Raw genomic sequence first — 21,077 nt, forward strand, 5'->3', positions numbered from 1 at the left:
ACTTGGAAAGTAACAAGGCAACTGGAACTGATTTTGGCTATCTTCAAGTATAGGTGTTTTGTTAAAAGATGATATGTAATGAAGCTTTGCTGCTACTGAAGAGAGCTTTTCGTGAGCTTCCTTATGGGCAGAAAACTTGTTTACTACCGCACAATGCTGGGTTGGTAACTTCAGTGACTCAAAAATTAATGGCCAGTCTTCACGAAATTGCTCTGAATAAAAGGTTTGGAAGTTCTCCAAAGATGATGCCTTTTTTCTTTGTATCTGTCAATCAATGAAAAATACTCAGAGTCAGTTATGAGTATAAATTGCTAGAGGTGGTGTGGGTTTGTGGTTTAGCACTGGATTTGAAATCTGGAGGCCCATGGTTCAAAGCCTCTGTTTTCAAGTCACAATGTCACAAATAACAGTGTTCTCTCTTAATAATAATAATAATAATAATAATAAACAATAACTTTATTTAAGTATCGAATGTATTTAGCACCACTGTGCTAATTGGGGACACTGTAAAATAAGTAACCAAATATTACAAATAGAAAAACTATTAAGAATCCCAACTGGTGCAAGGCTGACCAGTTGGCTATTTACACAACACAGTCAAGGAATTGAACTCGGGACTACCTACAACAAATCCAGACAGCAGTAGGGTAGAGGATTTGAACCAGGGACCTCCAGATTTCAAATCCAGTGCCCTAAACCACCGGGCCATGCCACCTCCCTTGATGTCTTGTAGAGCTTCACTATGATTTCCCAGTAACTTTTTCATATGTCCTCTACCCCTCCTACATGTCGTCAAATTCTCACACAAGTAAGAACCCCGGAGGGAGGACACCCATGTAAAAAGGACAGGGGTGCTCATCAGAAATTTTGAAAAGAACCTCTAAGGTACCAAGATCCTGTTTTGTGGACGTGTGGCTTGAAATTTTTCACCCCTAAGAGGTACCAACTCTAGAACAAAACATCATCTCCTGTCATATTTGTTCCTCTCGATACTCTAGAAGGTACCGCAAAAGCTCCCGCTCTGGTCCCTATGAGGCTGAACAACCTAAGACATATTGAAACCACTATTTAAACCCCTAAAAGGTACAACAAGCACCCCCATCCTTTTCATATGGGAGTCTCCCCCCACCCTCCCTCCCCCCCCCCCCCCCAGTAACAACCTCTAACATCAAATTTATGAATATAGCAAAGTTAAAATACTAAACAAAGGATTGCACCAAATTTGAGGTTTGTAGCTACTCTGAAAAGCGCCCAGTCGCGTTCTTTAATTTTCCAATTACTTGTCTATAATTTTTTTCTGCCAATTTGTAAGCCATGCTACTTCGCTGAAAAAAAAAAAAACAGCAACCATAAGCAAAATGTATGGAAAACTAACCAAGCGACTGGACCAGCACAGTCAGTTCCTTCAAATTTGTTTACTTCAATTTTTTTGTCTAGTATCTTCACCTTGAAATTTATAAATTGTCCAGAATTCGATTTTAAGAAAATTACGAACGGGGTTGGTAACGTTACCTGACAAATAGGGGCGTCTGACATATAGGGGCGTCTGACATATAGGGGCGCTATATCAAAATACCAAAAGTTTATCATTACCTCTGCATGGTTAATGTGTCACACTAGTAATAAAAGGTTTAAAATGACAGCTTTGGACTTATAAAAAAGTGTTAAAACGACAGCTTTTGACTTCTACGGGAAGGAAAAGACTAATAATGAATTGGTTCCCGGAGTTGAGGTTCGAAGAATGGAGGTGTCGAGAAAGATCCAATTAGATCCACTGAAGAAAGATCCATCTAGATCCACCACAACGAATGCTTTCTTTGTCAGTATTTGTTAAGTCCTAAACTTTCTAAATTCGGAATATTTTTCAGGATTTCATAATTCTTAAGAGAGTCATAAATGGCCGAAGTCTCCTCCTACATGTATTGCGACTCAAGTTCAGTAAACTTTAATTTGAACGGGGCGATCTGTTCCTGAAATTGTCACAGAATTGTTACAAACAACTTAAGCCACGCGTTTTGGCAAATTCATGAATGCTTCATGTTTTCAAAACTGATCAATCTATCGCGTAGTCTCGTTCGCAGCCGTTGTTGCGAAGGAATCTACATCGTATCTATCACGGGAAAAATACAATACATCGTTTTCAATGTCACGCAATAAGAAAATAAATACAACACCATACAGTACTAGTGGATAGAGTCAAGAAATAGGTAAAGAGGATCATTATTTTTCGTACGGTTAGGTCTTTGCGTTTTCCTAAACTTAAGACATTCGTATAAATTTTCACAGAACTTTATGGAGCCCACAGTACGGAAACGCCGTGTTGGATTACCTTCGTGGTCAACTAAATATGACGGCCGGAAATATTTTAAACATCTGGAACTTACTTTGGCTATCTAGGCGATCGATTATCTGTATTGAGCAAACGAGCATTTGGATTTAAGCACATTTCCTAATGCTCCAACTTCTAAAAAGGCTAAAAAACTTGAGATAGTTACATATTTTTCTACAAACGCGATCGTAGCTCCATGTCACGCTCCACTGCCATCAAAATACTCTGTTTGAATTGTAAACAGATATAAATTTACCGTCTCTTATGCCTGGCTCTCAAGTTTTGTCTACGTACACGTATTTAGAGAGGTAAGATTCGAGGCGTTAATAATTCCCATTTACGGCAAACAGCATATATTAATGTTTTGGCATTTCTCTTGTATACTCCGACATATAAGGGCATATGACAAATAGGTGCATCTGACATATAGGGGCATCTGACATATAGGGGCATCTGACAAATAGGGGCGTCTGACATATAGGGGCAGCTGACATATAGGGGCGTCTGACATATAGGGGCGTCTGACAAATAGGGGCATCCGATATATAGGGGCATCTGACAAATAGGGGCATCTGACAAATAGGGGCGTCTGACATATAGGGGCATCTGACAAAAAGGGGCATCTGACATATAAGGGCGTCTGACAAATAGGGGCATCTGACAAATAGGGGCATCTGACAAATAGGGGCGTCCGACATATAGGGGCATCTGACAAATAGGGGCGTCTGACAAATAGGGGCGTCTGACATATAGGGGCGTCTGACAAATAGGGGCGTCTGACATATAGGGGCGTCTGACAAATAGGGGCGTCTGACATATAGGGGCGTCTGACAAATAGGGGCATCTGACAAATAGGGGCATCTGACAAATAGGGGCGTCTTACAAATAGGGGCATCTGACAAATTGCTGGTTTTCAGTGTCACGCCATTCAAAATAGATGAAAATAAAAATCAAAACCGTTCAATAGATACAGTCCAGAATCTGGAAAATGAAAGAAGGTAAATATGCAAAGACTCTCGCCAAAATTCTGGTCAAAGCAATTTTTCTTATGCGCGATACGTGGAGAAATGTTTTACCGAAATTTATAGAGATTTGTATGGAGACGCCATGCTGATGCCCATCCGTATGGGCACCAGCATGGCGGCCGGAAACCAACAGAAAAATCTGTCACTGAGTTTTGCTACAAAAGCGTGAATTTATCCCTGGAATAACTCGAAAACATTAAAATAATACTTTTCCTAAGACATGAACTATTCAGATAGCCAAGTTCCCCGAAATAAGCCACTTTTTTAATTATGCTGACAGCTCTCTAGGCCGTCATGTAAATGCCGCGTCACGTAAAAGCTTAGAAATTCAAGCGTATTGTATCACAAAACCAAGAGCCCATTCGGAGCAAAACTTTGTGTGAATATTACTTTTTAGCTCCTCTTATACATCATTAAAGTAAAATCTCAGGGAGATCAATAGTTTTGTAGTTCGAATTTTAGTGACGTCGTGTGAAAACCAGCTATAGGGGCGTCTGACAAATAGGGGCGTCTGACATATAGGGGCATCTGACAAATAGGGGCATCTGACAAATAGGGGCATCTGACAAATAGGGGCATCTGGCGAATAGGGACATCTGACAAATAGGGGCATCTCACATATAGGGGCATCTGACAAATAGGGGAATCCGACATATTTGGGGAGTCCGACATATATGGGCGTCTGACATATAGGGGCATATGACAAATAAAGGGAATCCGACAAATAGGGGCGTCTGACATATAGGAGTTTCTGACAAATAGGGGCATATAACATGTAGGGGCTTCGGACATATAGGGGCTTCTGACATATAGGGCCATCTGACAGATGGGGGCATCTGACATATAGGGGCGTTTGACATATAGGGGCATCGGATTTAAGGGTCAATAGCACATCCGAAATTCTCTGTATAAATGTGAGCTGTTGCCATTCCAAGGCAGGCCTTTTTACACCTTTTTGCTTCTATTACAGCTGTTTTAAATATAGCTCTGATCACTATTAAACTATACAGCAGTAAAAGCAGGGAATTCCATTGATAGTTGATTTATGTTCCATAGAAGGGATCATCGTAATCGGCGTGGATCATAAATGTTACAAACTTCAAATGGTTCTTCTCACCAAGCAATATAGTATATGTATTCGTATAAATCAGAGTGCACTAACAAGTATTAAGTATTTACACTACCAGTGTAAATCAACAGTGGATTAAATCCTTGATCCCAGCCGCTTTCGTACGATTACTAATTTATTATGTAAATTTCAAAATCAGGAAACCGCCTGCATCAATTTGCAGTGCATTACAAATAAAGAATGAACGCCAAATTGGCCTCCTCTCCGCCAAACTTAGTAAAGTAGTAATTTCTTGGTTATACCATAAGTCCAAGAATGATTGAACACAACAACGAACGAACCAATTACAGAAGATGAAATGCTGTGGGGATTTCAGGGGTGACAACTTGCCTTATTTTTGTCAGCTGCAAAAAGACATCAACTACTTGTGAAGTCAGTCACCACATAATTGACTTATGATGTTCACAACAAATGAACATTGGATCTGTTTACACTTATGTCCAGCAGCAAGTATTGTGTATCAAGTAAATACATATACATCGTATTTCTAAAACAATAAAGAAGTTTTGGCGTTCGCAGCAATGGGTCACATGCCAGCAGTATTTCAATTTTTGCGCCATCGGATTTGGTTCTAAGTACCTTTTACGATGTTGTAATTAAGATCAACGAAAACTATCTTATCGCTTGTAAAATTCCTTTGAAAATGTTACCTTTTGTGCTCGAAAAAGACAATCAGCCACTATTTTTCTTTTTAACTTGATTTCATTACAAATATTGTTTTCTAAAACCCCCATTTACTTCAGTAAGTGTTAATTCACTTTAACTTGTCTCTACATAAATTATATGGCTTCTTTAAACAATTTCTTTAATTACTTTGAAGCCAACACGAAATATTCATTTCTAACTGCCTAACTAAGTTAATGAAATATTATATAATTAATAGGTACGGTAAATATTAAAAATCAAATTTCATTCTAACGTGCAAAGTGTAAACTTCAAACAATAGACAGGACAAACACGAAAATGGCCGTTTTTTTTGTTTCGCAGAATTTGAAAAAATGCTTTTTATTGTTATGATCGTTACCATTATCTTATTGTTTGAAGTTTACAGTCTGGACATTAAACGTAATGGTGATTCCAGGTTGTGGCTGTGGTTGTGGCTGTGGTTTGGCCTTTATGTGCTTCAACTTTTTTTGCCGAGTTCTGTTGACTCGGCACTGATAAAAGCGGTGGCCCTTTCGGCCACAATTCCAGCATTTCCCTTTGTTTGCCTCTGGAAAATTGAAAAGATTTATTTTAAATTTAGTACTATTTCAGAGGCAGCACAAATTGAAGCCCTCGCTGGGGTGACTTTATGATCTTCCCGACGTTTTCGCTATAGGTCTCTATAAGCAATAATCCTTCTCGCTTTGTGCTTCACAACCGAATGTGCGATGATCAATTGGACTATTCCTATCTTGCACATCAGTTTGCGGTCTCAACAAAAGGTTCGTGGTTTTCGAGTCCGTATCGTAGACTTGCTACTATTTGTAAGTTACTTTTGCCAGGACTATGGTGCTTGTTTCCCGCCAAATTGTCTGTCAATATCTAAGGTAGTCAGTTCCCCATTCTAAAAAAAAAAAAAATCTTCGGTTGTTTTTCTGTTTTTCTGTTTAATAAAATTAAACCTATAGGTCATCTGACAGGATATCTAAGGAGGCGTTCAGGCGTAGGTTCTGGAAAAAAAGGTCTCTTATATGTCTAACAGTAGCATCGCTGTACAAACGATGCTTCTGCAATATGAGCTAAAGTGGTTTACCTCTATCTCTTTTCCGCCTTTCTTCAATTAACTTTTCCCTCTCCTCCTTTCTTCGTCGCTCAACTTCCTCCTGCTGACGGTTTCTTCGCGCCTCATCTAATGATCACAGGGAAACTTATCAATGTGGTGAACTAAGCATGTATAGTCACCGAATAAACACTTAGGGAAAATACGAAATTCTCATACAAACTACCTGGCAATGCACACTCTAGCCTGGACCTTAACTTTTTTTTTTTCAGGGCCTTGAAGCTCTTGCCTGGCTTACCCTTTATGAGGCCCGGACTGCTGAGTAGCTATGTACTGTCCTCGTCGATTTTCGTTTTGGGTTTTCACGAAATTTCAACTTCCACTATTACAACGCAAGGAGCATGGGTAATTTTGATCTCGCAAGAGCGTAATTAAATGAAGTGTGCTGAACAGCTTCCGTCTACTTAGTTAAGTATTTCAGAAGTCACTGCTATTCCTCTCATCTTGAATTAAGTAATAATACGTATTCTAATTGATACAAGTAAAATATGACAACCATTGTTTACCTCTGTCAAGACCAAAACGCTTGGCCCTCTCTTGTAGTCTACTCTTTTCGCGGTCTTCACGACGGGATCTACGCTCATCACCTAACGATCCCCGAAAAAAAAAAATCTATCAATAGACTAAAACAGGTGTGATGAGAAAAATATGACCTTGGCGACGAGTTCAGCTGAGACGAGTATGAATTGGCAACAACGAGAGTCACTGTATTCTACTTCGGTGCCAGAAAGTTGAATCAACATTGCTATAATTTAAACTACTGCATTGATTAGTGCTGCATTGCCTAAAATAAGTTTAACATATTCTTACTTTCACGCGCTTGGACTCCCGACATTTCCGAGATCTTGCTTACCTGAAATAAAGACAATTTGAAATTGAACTTTTCGATTTGTTTTTCCTTGCCCGTTAAACATGTCTTTCCTCTTACATGCAAGTCATGGCAGGCGTGCATAATCCATCATGCGGAATGCTTGCACGGTCTTGGTCATTCACCATTGCAATGCTTTTAAAGTGTGATCAAGTCTGCTGTTCTTCTCAACTGAAGGTTAATTAAGGCACTTCAGGAGTCAGCATTATTCTGCTGTTCTTCTCAACTGAATGCTAATGAAAAAACTTCAGGAGTCAGCACTATTCTGCTGTTCGTCTCAACTGAAGGCTAATTAAGCAATTCAGGAGTCAGCTATGTACACTTTTCCGCGTTTTCGGCATTCTGCTGTTCTTCTCAACAGTAGGCGTGCCTTTACTACATACATCAAAATAATGCTAAAAAGGAGGGAAACCCTTAACACTTTGCCGTAAGAACAGTGACCTCGTTTATTTCTACATTACAGTAAGGTTTTGGTAGTTCGGCCTGTTTACTTTTTACACACTGGATAAGACGTTTTCCAATCTTTTTTAATAACTTACCGTGGGGTTGTTGAGATGTAGAAATTGCACCTTGTTCACCGTGTGCCATTTCATGTATGACAACACTCAAAAATGATGCATCTGTCTCTAACTCTTCGTGAAAGATGACAATGTAGAAGTCGTACTTAGGGTTGTGGAGATAATGCGTACAACCAAGCTTCCTAGTCGTGTCTTTGGTTACGCTCGCGTGGTCTTCAGCAGACATGCATCCTATGTGAGTTTTGCCATCCGGGAAAGGAAAGTCTTGATAAATTCCAGCAATTGCCGTGTACAGCTCTTGAACGCGCTTACTTTCCACTGGGTAATTTGCTGCCACACGCCGTAGTTGCTGCACTTTGCCTTCGTTTTGTTTCCTTTCAGTTTCCTTCTTTTGCTCCCTTTCGAAGACATCTTGGCACGGTTTGCACCGCCACTGTGCATTGTTAAAATTACCCATTTCGCACTTACCGTGAAACCAACGTTTGCAGGCAATACATAGCACCATCTCATTGCCATCGTCAGGCATTCTACAGTGACAGTGAACAGGACAGCGCCACTCATAAAGAATATCCGTGTCTGTTTTTTGGAAAGTGCTGCAGGCTTTCTCGACGAACAAAGCCATGTCTTGTTTTTCGAAGCTATTGAGTAACTCTTGACGCATTATTTTTTGATCAAAACGCTCTCTCGCTGGATCTCTTCCCAGGCACAGCAATGTCGCAAAGGCTATTGCAAATAAACCACAGTCATTCCCTCCTTCCTGTTGTTGCACGTCGTCAACCAAAAAGGTTACATCATTGGGAGGCTGCATTATTTGGCAAACGCTCTGTTCAACGCTTATGGGGTACCTAATCTTTGTATCTTTATTTTTGTCCACCCCGTGAAGGCTATCGTATATGGAGACTTCTAACCTGAGATTTTGTGCATTAGACAAAGTTATCCAGTGGTTGCCCCGCACATTTACAATTTGTACAAATCCGTCTATAGAGAGCGAATGGGGAAAACCATCTTTCTTTGCTAAGATAACGTCTGCCAGACCGGCGAAATTCGGTGCTATCTTCCTCATCAGTTTCATTGCCGCATTGATGACTCTATCATTTATCCAGTAGTCATTCATGATGAGGTATTTGTCCCGATTCTTAAGCCCCAAATCTTGAATCCAGTAACAATCTGCCAAAGATAGCGGGCGCTGTAAAGTTGTCTCAACGTCAATGGGGCCATTCTGACTGCCTAAGACTGATGACTGGGGTGATTTAGGTTTCATCTTCTCCGTAGTGGCTTGTTGGTTATCACTGGGTTGATCTTTTGTACCCGCGACTGATGCCTTGGAAGATTCAGGTCTCGTTATCTTCGGAGTGGCTTGTTGGGCAGCTGTTGGTCGATTACCTGAACTTGAACCTGATGGGTCGGACGTCTCAGGCTCCATCTTCTTTGGAGTGGCTTGTTGGTCAGCTGTCGCTTGATTTCTTGAACCTGACCCTGATGGGTCGCACGATTCAGACTTCATCTTCTTCGGAGTGCCTTGTTGAGGATCGTTATCCATGTCACCTGCAATATTCCGCTTCTGATGCCCCTTCCTCTTCACAACTATTTTGCTCATTTTATCTAGGACAGCACGACCGTTTTCATCTACTTTGATCTGGTGTTTAAAAGCAGCTCTAAGTCCGTCTTCTTGACGTCGGTTGATCCTTTCATTATGAATGTCAATGTTTGAACGAAATAGAAAAATGTGGTTTACTGGTTTCATCTGGTTTAAATATCTAGTGTCGTGATTGTATAGGACATGGAGCTGCTCATCTTTCTGCGTGTTAAGGTTTCCTTTCAATTCCTTAATATTCCTTACTCGTCTCAATGCCTCTTCATCTTTCTTTGCGTTTCTTTCGTGCAATCGATCAAAGAGACATAAATGCTTATCGCTTCCAGTCACCGGGTGCACCTTTGTAGTAATGCCTTTGTCATTGCCAGCTACGTAGTTGTCGTTTAACCATGGCAGCGATACTTCCAGTTTTCCTTCAAGTGCCTCTTGCACATTTTCTTTAGTCGGTTCCGCAACCATACCGTTGTGCGGGTTAAACATTTCTCTGTTTCTCTTTTGTCCATGTGCAACTAGCATGTTGGCCATATCACTTACCACGATATTTGGCTGGTGTGCCATGGACAAAATAAGATCAATGTAATCCCTTGGACTTTCTGCGCGCAGAACAAACTTCAAAGCATAGATAACGCCGTGCGGACAAGTCCCAGATACCCATCCACCAGAGCGACCCCAAATCTTGTTAAATGCCTTCTTAAACTTTTCGTCGTCCTTGGAAATGGCCTGCTTAATCTGCATGATGACATCCAGTTTTGATCCCTTCGGATGAGTACCAATTGACTGTGCGAATTTTTGTACTTCTTTGTAGGTGGAGTTATGAAGGAGTTCAAGAAGTCTTTCCTCTGAAATTTCTCTACACTCACTTTCCAGTTCGCCAGTGCTCCTGCTGACCTTTCTGTGCTCGGTGTTTAGCAGCAATGGCCCTTTCCTTGTATGGCGTCCGATGAAGGGAGACCAGAACAGCAGGTTAGGACTCACCTCAAATCCGTTGTTGGCTTTCAAATGTAAATGGGCCCATTTTTGATGGGAAAAACTAGCTAAGTACATTTTATAGAGGGCGAATGATTGAAATGAGAGATTTTTTCACACAAAGTCAAAAATACGTTGTTGTCTTTCAAATGTAAATGGGCCCCGTCTTGATGGGAAAAACTAGCTAAGTACAGTTTATAGAGGGCGAATGATTGAAATGAGAGACTTTTTCACACAAAGTCAAACATCCGTAGTTGTTTTTCAAATGAAAATGGGCCCCGTGTTCATGGGGGAGCACTAACAAAGAACAAAATGTAGATGGTGAATGATTGAAATGAGCTACTTCTTCACAAAAAGAAAAAAAATCCTTAGTTGTCTTTCAAATGTAAATGGACCCCGTTTTGGATAGGAAAAACTAGCTAAGTACAGTTTATAGAGGGCAAATGATTGAAATGAGGGACTTTTTAACACAAAGTAAAAAATCCGTACGGTACTTGTCTTTAAGAAGAAAATGGGCCCCGTTTTCACGGGGAGCACTAGCTAAGTACAGCTTATATAGGGCGTTTGATCGAAATGTGACGCACAAAAAGTAAAAACTCCGTAATTATCTTTTAAATGTAAATGGGCCCCGTTTGCATGGGGAAGCGTTAGCTAAGTAGATTATTTACAGGGCGAATGATTGAAATGAGAGACTAGTTCACACAAAATAAAAAAACCGTAATTGTCTTCCCAACGTAAACGGGCCCCGTTTCGATGGGAAAAACAAGCTAAGTACAGTTTAGAGAGGGCGAATGATTGAAATGAGAAACTTTTTCACACAAAGTTAAAGATCAGAAATGGTCTCAGTTTCAAATGTAATATGGGTGAGCATGAGCTAAGTACAGTTGCTGGAAGGCGCGCGAGATAGAAATGAGAGAATTTTCACATAAAGCTTCCGTTGGCGGGAATTAGTCAATACAGAGTTTGTATGGGTGTTCAATAAGGGTTTTGTGACGGCGGTAGTAACTAGAACTGTCCGCTTACGAGAGTGACCACTTTCAAAAGATAATGAATGGCAACAGAATACATTTGTAGGAAAAAACTATGATGTCCGATAAACTCTTAAAAACCAACATCGCCAATATCTCTCAGTCCTATATGTCAGGTGCCCTTATTTGTCAGATGCCCCTATATGTCAGATGCCCCTATATGTCAGATGTCCCTATATGTCATGTGCCCATATATGTCAGACGCCCCGATATGTCAGACGCCCCTATTTGTCAGATGCCCCTAATTGTCAGATGCCTCTATTTGTCAGATGCGCCTATATGTCAGATGCCCCTATTTGTCAGATGCCCCTATTTGTCAGAGGCCCCTATATGTCAGATGCCATTATATGTCATGTGCCCCTATATGTCAGACGCTCCTATTTGCCAGATGCCCCTATATGTCATGTGGCCATATATGCCAGATGCACCTATTTGTAAGACGCCACCATTTGTCAGACGCCCTTATATGTCATGTGGCCCTATATGTCAGACGCCCCTATTTCTCAGATGCACCTATATGTCAGATGCCCCTATTTGTCAGATGCCCCTATATGTCAGATGCCCCTATATGTCAGATGCCCCTATATGTCAGATGGCACTATACGCTAGATGCCCTTATATGTCAGACGCCCCTATTTGTCAGATGCCCCTATATGTCAGATGCCCTTATATGTCATGTGCCCCTACATGTGAGATGCACCTATTTGTAAGAAGCCCCTATTTGTCAGACGCCCTTATATGTCGGACGCCCCAATTTGTCAGATGCCCCTAGATGTCAGATGCCTTTATATGTCATGTGCCCCTATTTGTCAGATGCCCCTATTTGTCAGACGCCCCTATATGTCAGATGCCCCTATTTGTCAGATGCCCCTATATGTCAGACGCCCCTATTTGTCAGATGCGCCTATATGTCAGATGCCCCTATTTGTCAGATGCCCCTTTTTGTCAGATGCCCCTATTAGTCAGATGCCCCTATATGTCAGCTGCCCCAATTTGTCAGATGCCCTTATATGTCATGTGGCCCTATATGTCAGACGCCCCTATTTCTCAGATGCCCCTATATGTCAGATGCCCCTATTTGTCAGATGCCCCTATTTGTCAGATGCCCCTATATGTCAGATGCCCCTATTTGTCAGACGCCCCTATTTGTCAGATGCCATTATATGTCATGTGCCCCTATATGTCAGATGCTCCTATTTGTCAGATGCCCCTATATGTCATGTGCCCATATCTGTCAGATGCACCTATTTGTAAGACGCCCCTATTTGGCAGACGCCCTTATATGTCATGTGGCCCTATATGTCAGCGGCCCCTATTTCTCAGATGCACCTATATGTCATGTGCCCCTATATGTCAGATGCTCCTATATGTCAGATGCCCCTATATGTCAGATGCCCCTATATGTCAGACGCCCCTATTTGTACGATTCCCCTATGAGTCATGTGCCTCAATATGTCAGATGCAACTATCTGTAAGAAGCCCCTATTTGTCAGACGCCCCTATTTGTCAGATGCCCCTATTTGTCAGATGCCCCTATATGTCAGATGCCCCTATTTGTCAGATGCCCTTATATGTCATGTGGCCCTATATGTCAGACACCCCTATTTCTCAGATGCCCCTATATGTCAGATGCCCCTATTTGTCAGATGCCCCTATTAGTCAGATGCCCCTATATATCAGATGCCCCTATTTGTCAGATGCCATTATATGTCATGTGCCCCTATATGTCAGATGCTCCTATTTGTCAGATGCCCCTATATGTCATGTGCCCATATCTGTCAGATGCACCTATTTGTAAGACGCCCATATTTGTCAGACGCCCTTATATGTCATGTGGCCCTATATGTCAGCGGCCCCTATTTCTCAGATGCACCTATATGTCATGTGCCCCTATATGTCAGATGCCCCTATATGTCAGATGCCCCTATATGTCAGATGGCACTATACGTTAGATGCCCTTATATGTCATGTGCCCCTATATGTCAGATGCCCCTATATGTCAGACGCCCCTATTTGTACGATTCCCCTATGAGTCATGTGCCTCTATATGTCAGATGCAACTATTTGTAAGAACCCCCTATTTGTCAGACGCCCCTATTTGTCAGATGCCCCTAATTGTCAGATGCCCCTATATGTCAGATGCCCTTATATGTCATGCGCCCCTATATGTCAGATGCCCTTATATGTCAGACGTCCCTATATGTCAGACGCCCCTATATGTCAGACGCCCCTATTTGTCACATGCCCCTATATGTCAGATGCCCTTATATGTCATGTGCCCCTACATGTCAGATGCACCTATTTGTAAGAAGCCCCTATTTGTCAGGCGCCCTTATATGTCGGACGCCCCTATTTGTCAGATGCCCCTAGATGTCAGATGCCCTTATATGTCATGTGCCTCTATATGTCAGATGCACCTATTTGTAAGAAGCCCCTATTTGTCAGACGCCCTTATATGTCGGACGCCCCTATTTGTCAGATGCCCCTAGATGTCAGATGCCCTTATATGTCATGTGGCCCTATATGTGAGAAGCCCCTATTTGTCAAATGCCCCTATATGTCATGTGCCCCTATATGTCAGATGCACCTATTTGTAAGACGCCCCTATTTGTCAGACGCCCTTACATGTCAGCTGCCCCTATTTGGGAGATGCCCCTATATGTCAGATGCCCCTATATGTCAGATGCCCTTATATGTCAGATGCCCCTATATGTCAGATGCCCTTATCTGTCATGTGGCCCTATATGTCAGACGCCCCTATTTGTCAGATGCCCCTATATGTCATGTGCCCCTATATGTCAGATGCACCCATTTGTAAGACGCCCCTATTTGTCAGACGCCCTTATATGTCAGACGCCCCCATATGTCAAATGCCCCTAATTGTCAGATGCCCCTATATGTCAGATGCCCCTATTTGTCAGATGCCCCTATATGTCATGTGCCCCTATATGTCATCTGCCCCTATATGTCAGACGCCTCGATATGTCAGATACCCCGATATGTCATCTGCCCCTATTTGTCAGACGCCCCTATATGTCAGACGACCCTATTTGTCAGATGCCCCTAATTTTCAGATGCCCCTATATGTCAGATGCCCCTATTTGTCAGATGCCCCTATATGTCAGATGCCCGTATTTGTCAGATGCCTCTATATGTCAGATGCCCCTATATGTCATGTGCACCTATATGTCAGGTGCGTGAGGTATACAAGAGAAATGCCAAAACATTAATAGATGCTGTTTGCCGTAAATGGGAATTATTAATATCTCCAATCTTACCTCTCTAAATACGTGTACGTAAAACAAAACTTGAGAGCCAGGCATAAGAGACGGTTAATTTATATCTGTTTACAATTCAAACAGAGTATTTTGTAAGTTGTTTGTAGCAATTCTGTGACAATTTCAGGAACAGATCGCCCCATTCAAATTAAAGTTTACTGAACTTGAGTCGCAATACATGTAGGAGGAGACTTCGGCCATTTATGACTCTCTTAAGAATTATGAAATCCTGACAAATATTCCGAATTTAGAAAGTCAAAAGCTGTCGTTTTAACACTTTTTTATAAGTCCAAAGCTGTCATTTTAAACCTTTTATTACTAGTGTGACACATTAACCATGCAGAGGTAATGATAAACTTTTGGTATTTTGATATAGCGCCCCTATATGTCAGACGCCCCTATATGTCAGACGCCCCTATTTGTCAGGTAACGTTACCAACCCTAGTGAAAATTACCGGTATTTTTTCATTGGATTCCCATTCGAGGGACCCGGGATTACTGTACAAAAAAAAAAACTTTATAAGGTCTATTGTCTCACCTTCCATGATTTCTTCTTGTAATACCTCTTAATGAAAGTCCGGCAAGGAGTTACAAAACTATTTTGTGAAGAAATTCGTCGAAACATCCTCTTGTAAAGGTGGTCGATAGCAGAAATAACAAGGCGTTCTTTGAACTGCGTGGGGACTAAGCACTGTTTTTTCACGGTGCTCGTTTGAAGACTGGAAGCGAATGAAGTCATTCTCAAACTGGAAGAAGCACGTATTGAAAAATTTTCGGTAAAGATCTAGAACAGGGAAATAATTCTCTGTTTCAAAATTTCATCATCCAAAAATGAATTACACTCCAGAAACTTTCTCTATTGGTGTACCTGGAAATAGAGGGGTGAATTTTGTAGGTGGGAATGTGGATCTCAGTGGAACACTTATAATCAAAGCTCGTTTAGGTGATGATATACGATGCATACCAATTCACAACGAAGATCTGACTTATGATGACTTGCTGTTGATGATGCAGAGAGTATACCGTGGCAAACTTAGTAACACGGATGATATCACAATTAAATACAAGGATGAAGGTACCTATTCGGATGGTTTGTAGCTTACAAAGTAATATTCTTTATGAGGTTGCCCTTTAACAAGTTTCTAGGTCACTGAGCTAATCCAGCTTTGCACTTGCTTCAGATGGCGATCTTATAACGATTTTCGATAGTTCTGACCTTGCCTTTGCAAGAACCGTTTGCAGAATATTAAGGATAACTTTGTTTGGTAAGTTTGATTAAAGCAGTGTAACGTAATGTAATCTCTTATCATAAAACATGTCTTCAGTTGTTACAGCACAATTAAGTTAATTAAGCCAAAGTTAAAGCTTAATTAGGTAAGTTCTGAAAACTGTGTTTATTATCAATCATGTCTGCTAGAACTAAATGCTGTACTTTGGTTGTAAGAATTTTTGTTCAATACGTGGGACTACATGTAGTATGTACATGTCGTCCTGTTACTTGAGAAACTGATGACAAGAGGGTAAGTGAGTGAGTGTAACCCAGCAATGGCCTAGCATCCCATCCAGGATGGAGTGAAAATACTCTTACACACTTCATGCTACAGAAACGGAACAAGCTCCAGCCTGATGAGCCACTTGGCTTGTACACAGACTTTACCAGTAGATATCAAGAGACCATCATCTGGTTGATAGACAGTGTCACTCTGTGTAGCCAATCAGATTTTGAGTTTGCCAATAGTCAGCCATGAGTAATGCTCAAGGGTGATACATAAACAATAAACTTGGTACAAGTCAAGTAAAGGTTATTGTCATCCTTCAATTATTAATTACACATCACCTCTTTTGCAAGCTCTTTAATGTTGATACATGTAGTTCAGCATTAAAAAATATTTAAACCTACTCTGTAACATCACTTGAGCGAGGTAACTGCCAGCCACATTCACCTTCTCTTGACCTTGTTTAGTCAAATGGTAGTATGATTATTATGATTATTTATTTTAAAGATATTTGACCTGTCCTATTCTGTTGGTGTAATATATAAATTGAATGTTTTTCAGTTAATGGAGTACCTCGACCTCCTGAACACACCCTTGTTGCAGAGTTTAGAAGAGAATTGACACAGATTAGGGATAGGATAAATTATCTTCTAAATAGATTGGAGATAAATGATGAAAGTGACCAGCCCAAAGGTGGACAGCAGCAGCCAATTGATAAGCAACCTACCCAAGGTTTGTGGGTTACTTGCAGTGTCATAGTATAACTTTAAGAAATATCTAGTACAGTATACAGTAAAAGTAAAAAGTATGAAGCTTTACTTTAAAAAGCTGTACTTAAGGAAATGATCTATGCTACTATCCGAGTAGTGTTCTTCATCTTCTAAAAAGATGCACTGGGAAAAATATATTTTATGAAAATCTGATAGATTATAAGATGGTAATAGCTGCATGCATGTTGCTGTGGAAACTAGTTGGTGAATCATCCTGGGTCAACTTCTATAATTGTAAAATGACTTCATTTTCTTTACACCCTTCCCTGCCTTAGAAGATTTCTTTGAGTAATACTATTAGCATACAGAAATACCATCTGCTATGATAATGACGCATTTACAAGATCTCTGTTTACTTCTTTTTATGTGCACATTTAGTTCAAAAAGGCTGCTTATCATGTTATCAGAACAAGAAGTAAATAAGTGTAATATATTATCAATGGTATTCTTTAGTTTCTACTCAGGAGGGATTGCCATCTATACCCGTTCCTCCCAAGCCCACCCCAGAGGTGACCATGTTTGATCCCCTTGCCAAGGATAAACAGCAGCCAGACAGCTCCACTACGAGCATCTCTCGACAGCTATACCCCACCAGCCCTGCTGATGGAGGTCAGACTATTTTGTATTTTAAACTGTCAAAAGTGATATAAAGCTGCAGTGCAATCTGGCAGTATATCAAGATCTTATTGAAAGTATTGTTAACTATTCAAAATTACACTTGATCCAACAATTGAATATTGATCACATCTCACAAAGGTATTTAACAGGATGTAGGTACAAACCGAAATTGTTCCAAATATTTTGCACCTGCAGGTTTAAAAAACCAAGATCCAAGTTCCCAAGGGTATCCCCAACAGTCCAACCCTGCGTCACAGCAGATGCAGCTTCCAGGACAACAGAACATTGCACCGTCACCACTAGCAAACAAAGCACCTTCAGCAGCATCATATGCACAGCAGACCCAGTATCCTCAGCAGGCTACCCAAGCTGGTCAAGCGCCTTCACAATCTTATGCTCCCACTTCCACTCAGACCCAGTCAACCTACCCTGGTATGACCACCTCATCTTCAGCATATCCCGTGAGCCAAGCTCAACAAGCCTATAGTCAAACTAGTCAACAAAGTTACACTCCGCAAAGCCAAAGTTACTCAGCTACTGGGGTTGCACCTTATTCTGGAACAGGACAGGCCCAGACGCAGTATCCAGCGGCTTATCCACAGCAGCAGCAGCAGCAGCAGCCGCAATCCCAACAGCAACCTGCTGCACAGGGTGGTTATGGTAGCACTCAAGGGTATCCAAGTGGTCAGTATCCACAGCAACAGGGGTACAACCAATATAGCTATAACTATCAACAGCAGCAACAACCATATCCAAGTTACTGAGGTGTACCTTCAGTCTTGTTAAGGTACATTTGTAATCGGCTGGGACAGAACTCAATGTACAAGCAGGATTGTGCACAGTTTTGCATTTTCTAACTGCATAATGTGCTATCTCAGCACCAACAGAGCTTGTTTCAGTATGGCTTAGTTAAAAATTTTCTTCATGATTTGTGTTAGCAGCTAAGGACAATTTGTTTTTTTAAAGTGTAAACAGGGGTTTCATTAACCTTTTCAGTAGGAGGGCAACTGGTTTTCACAGGCCAGCAAAATTATTTGAATGGAAAGTCTTCTTTAAGAAAAACTTTCCACTAGATGGTCAAACCAGGTGGGCAGCCAGTCAATTTGTTCAGCACCCAGCCCTTATAATGAAACCCCTGGTAAACATTGTGGTAGGGTGACGTGTTTGTAAGAAAAAAGTAAACAAAACCATTATTGTACAGCTTTCTACTTGCCAACCATTGCACTGAACAGTTTTTCAGCTTTAAGGTGGTTAGCTTGCGAGTTTGCAGCATTGGCTACAATGGATCCTGGGCAATAGTCATTAGAGGGCCATGGCACTGATTAACTTCTCTAGACTGGTCACAGCCTTTCAATTTTTCAACGCATACAAAAAAAAAGCAAGTGAATCGAGCGTGAAGCACGTGGTGGTGGGGGTGAGGAGTTGAGCAAAGCGAGCCCCCTACCCCATCAAGTCTCCCGTTTTGCACTGGCGTCCAGTTCTCTTGTGATTCTATCCATGCATTAAACCATCGAATAAAAATACAGGAAAATAGAGAGCAGTGAACAGTCTATAACTTCTCCCAAGACTATGAGTAAGAAACTTCATGATGCATATTTTACTTTCAGGGCTATAGCCAGAGGAAAATTATGACTGGGGTAATGCCGATGATTAAATTCTCTTCCTTTTTATTTAGCGTGCTTATGATAACTATAAACAACTAAAACGAAAAAATGACTGAGACAAGTGCCTCGGTTTGTCTGTTGTAGCTATACCCCTGACTTTGTTAAAAATGTATATATATGTTTTTAAAAATTTGCTTCTTTTTGTTGGCTAATGTTAGCATTTAGTGTCGATGGCTTAGAGATTATAAAATTTGTCAGTTCATTGTACAAAGCTAAGCTTCGGGGCTCATAAAAAGGCCAAAATAAAATCAAGCTGTAGTCTGGGTACCAGCAAGAACGAGAGAAAAGTTATGCTGTTGCCATTAATCAGTGAATCACAGGAGAAAACTTTTTTTTAAAGAAAAAAAACGTGTTTCTGTTAGTAGAGAAAGTAACAACTTTTCTAATTCACAATTAACGTGTATTTTGCCAATAAACACTCGGGTGAGATTTAGTTGTCAGGCAGATAAATGATAAGAGTTTAGCAGATAATTGTTGTCCTGATTTACATGTAGCATGAGAATTGTATGAATTAGAATTGTATGCATTCGGTAAGAAAAAGTTACTCGTTATAGTAGGACTATTAAGAAGGTCGCAAACACTGGCTGCAGAAAATGTGGCAATGAGACATTGCTTCCGGGGGTACTGTCTTTTAATATGTGGCTAGCTCCGTGAGTGGGTACAAGGAACCAAGTCTGGCCTTGTGATTGGCTATCCAAGCGGGCAAATTCAGGCAAACGAGATTACCAGCTGTGTTTCGCAAGATAAGTGTGTTTGACCCGAGGTGGCTCGATGTTAACCTCGTTCTTTTTTGCGCGTTTGTGGACCTCGGTCACAACGTTTAAGTACAACAACAACTTCACTCTACTACCACAACTAGGGACGGGTAGCACGGGAACCCCTGTTTGTGGGGTCACTGCTCCTGCCGCTCAACGGATGTCTTGTGATTTGTTGGCTGTTTTGTTAAATAAAGGAGAAGGACGCTTTCATCTGAGAACTTAAGCAAGCAATCGGAATCGCTAAGTCGTGACACCTGCGTGTCTACCCTTAAGGGCCTCTTTACACCACTATGTTTACACTAAACGGGATTTTTGATACCACTCGGATAAAATCGGTACTCTGATTTTTCGTGAAATAATAAATTACATTTTGAGAGGAACGTTCTTGAAACGCTTCAAAGTAGTGAACCAAAAATTTGTCTCCGTTGTCTCTACAATGTGCCATGATAGATCCCTGCTGCTAAATTTCGCGTTGGTTAAGTGTATGAAATAAAGAGACCAATTTTTATGTAAAAAAGTCGGAACTTTTCATGTTTTCATGGAATAGTGAATTCTAGCTAAAGAACACACACTGAAGATAAACATCACAGAGGTAAGGTACACAATTTTATTCATCATAATTCGTTCTTTAATCGCGAAACACTCTTAATTTCCATAGCAACCCGTATGCCGTTAATTTCCAAAAGTAACGACCCTCCTGAACTTTGCTGGTTTAGCAGCCTTGCTACTTTTTGTGTGAGATACCCGTGGTATCCCACACTATAGTCATCGGCTCGTGTCCGTTAATGCAAATGAGGTATCTCACACATGTACCATTTGAGTACCTATTATTGATACCTAGTCGGCGGGTCGCAACTCTTTGGCTTCTGTAGATCCTAAAATTGGTACGACTCGGGCACGACGTCTGAATCATAGTCTTAATCATAGGCGAAAGGGACCCCCCCTCCACCACCACCCCACTGAACTGCAGAAGGAATTGAACAGATTGCCTTTCATGGTTATGCAGTGTTTATTACGTAATGACGGTGTCGCAAATAATAGAAAACATAATCAGAATAAGGGTTCACGGCGAATGAAACGTTTATTTCTCATTTCATTTTGAAAAATCAGGGTTCACAGCCTGAGGAGCGCATATCATGGGCTCCCGTTCACAGCCCAGTTAAGTTACGAACGAAATCCCAATTCACGAGAAAAAAAACCTAACCATTTCACATCTAATGGGAAAAAAAGGCCATCCGCATATCACGAACCTTCTTCTCGAGGATATATTT

General features: G+C 41.0%; 3 protein-coding genes across 3 annotated transcripts in view; 1 reads left to right on the top strand and 2 right to left on the bottom strand.

Moving 5' to 3' along the window:
- The window catches only part of LOC110043375 (5-cytosine rRNA methyltransferase NSUN4-like), a 17,549-nt gene extending 2,227 nt beyond the window's left edge, over window positions 1-15,322 (bottom strand). The window contains exons 1-2 of the mRNA XM_020748827.2: window positions 15,039-15,322; window positions 1-264 (exon numbers count right to left, since the gene is read on the bottom strand). The exon at window positions 1-264 is cut by the window's left edge and continues 240 nt beyond it. Of these exons, the coding sequence (XP_020604486.2) occupies window positions 1-264; window positions 15,039-15,239 (465 nt within the window). The 5' untranslated portion in view covers window positions 15,240-15,322. The remainder of the gene's footprint in view (window positions 265-15,038) is intronic.
- Window positions 5,486-8,297, bottom strand: LOC149117475 (uncharacterized). Its single transcript, XM_089283216.1, has 4 exons — window positions 7,059-8,297; window positions 6,755-6,835; window positions 6,222-6,317; window positions 5,486-5,696 (listed from the first exon to the last, which is right to left on the bottom strand). The coding sequence occupies exons 1-4, from the start codon at window positions 7,198-7,200 to the stop codon at window positions 5,515-5,517; spliced, it is 501 nt and encodes a 166-aa protein (XP_089139342.1). The 5' UTR covers window positions 7,201-8,297; the 3' UTR covers window positions 5,486-5,514.
- Window positions 15,323-15,331: 9 nt separating the features above from the next.
- On the top strand, window positions 15,332-20,024 carry LOC110043374 (uncharacterized). Its single transcript, XM_020748826.2, has 5 exons — window positions 15,332-15,575; window positions 15,682-15,765; window positions 16,558-16,728; window positions 17,220-17,375; window positions 17,580-20,024. The coding sequence occupies exons 1-5, from the start codon at window positions 15,332-15,334 to the stop codon at window positions 18,146-18,148; spliced, it is 1,224 nt and encodes a 407-aa protein (XP_020604485.2). The 3' UTR covers window positions 18,149-20,024.
- Window positions 20,025-21,077: the final 1,053 nt, after the last annotated feature.

The sequence above is a fragment of the Orbicella faveolata genome, unplaced genomic scaffold (genome assembly GCF_042242905.1).
Source record: "Orbicella faveolata isolate gen_17 unplaced genomic scaffold, um_ofav_v1 contig_12, whole genome shotgun sequence".
NCBI classification, from domain to species: Eukaryota; Metazoa; Cnidaria; class Anthozoa; order Scleractinia; family Merulinidae; genus Orbicella; species Orbicella faveolata.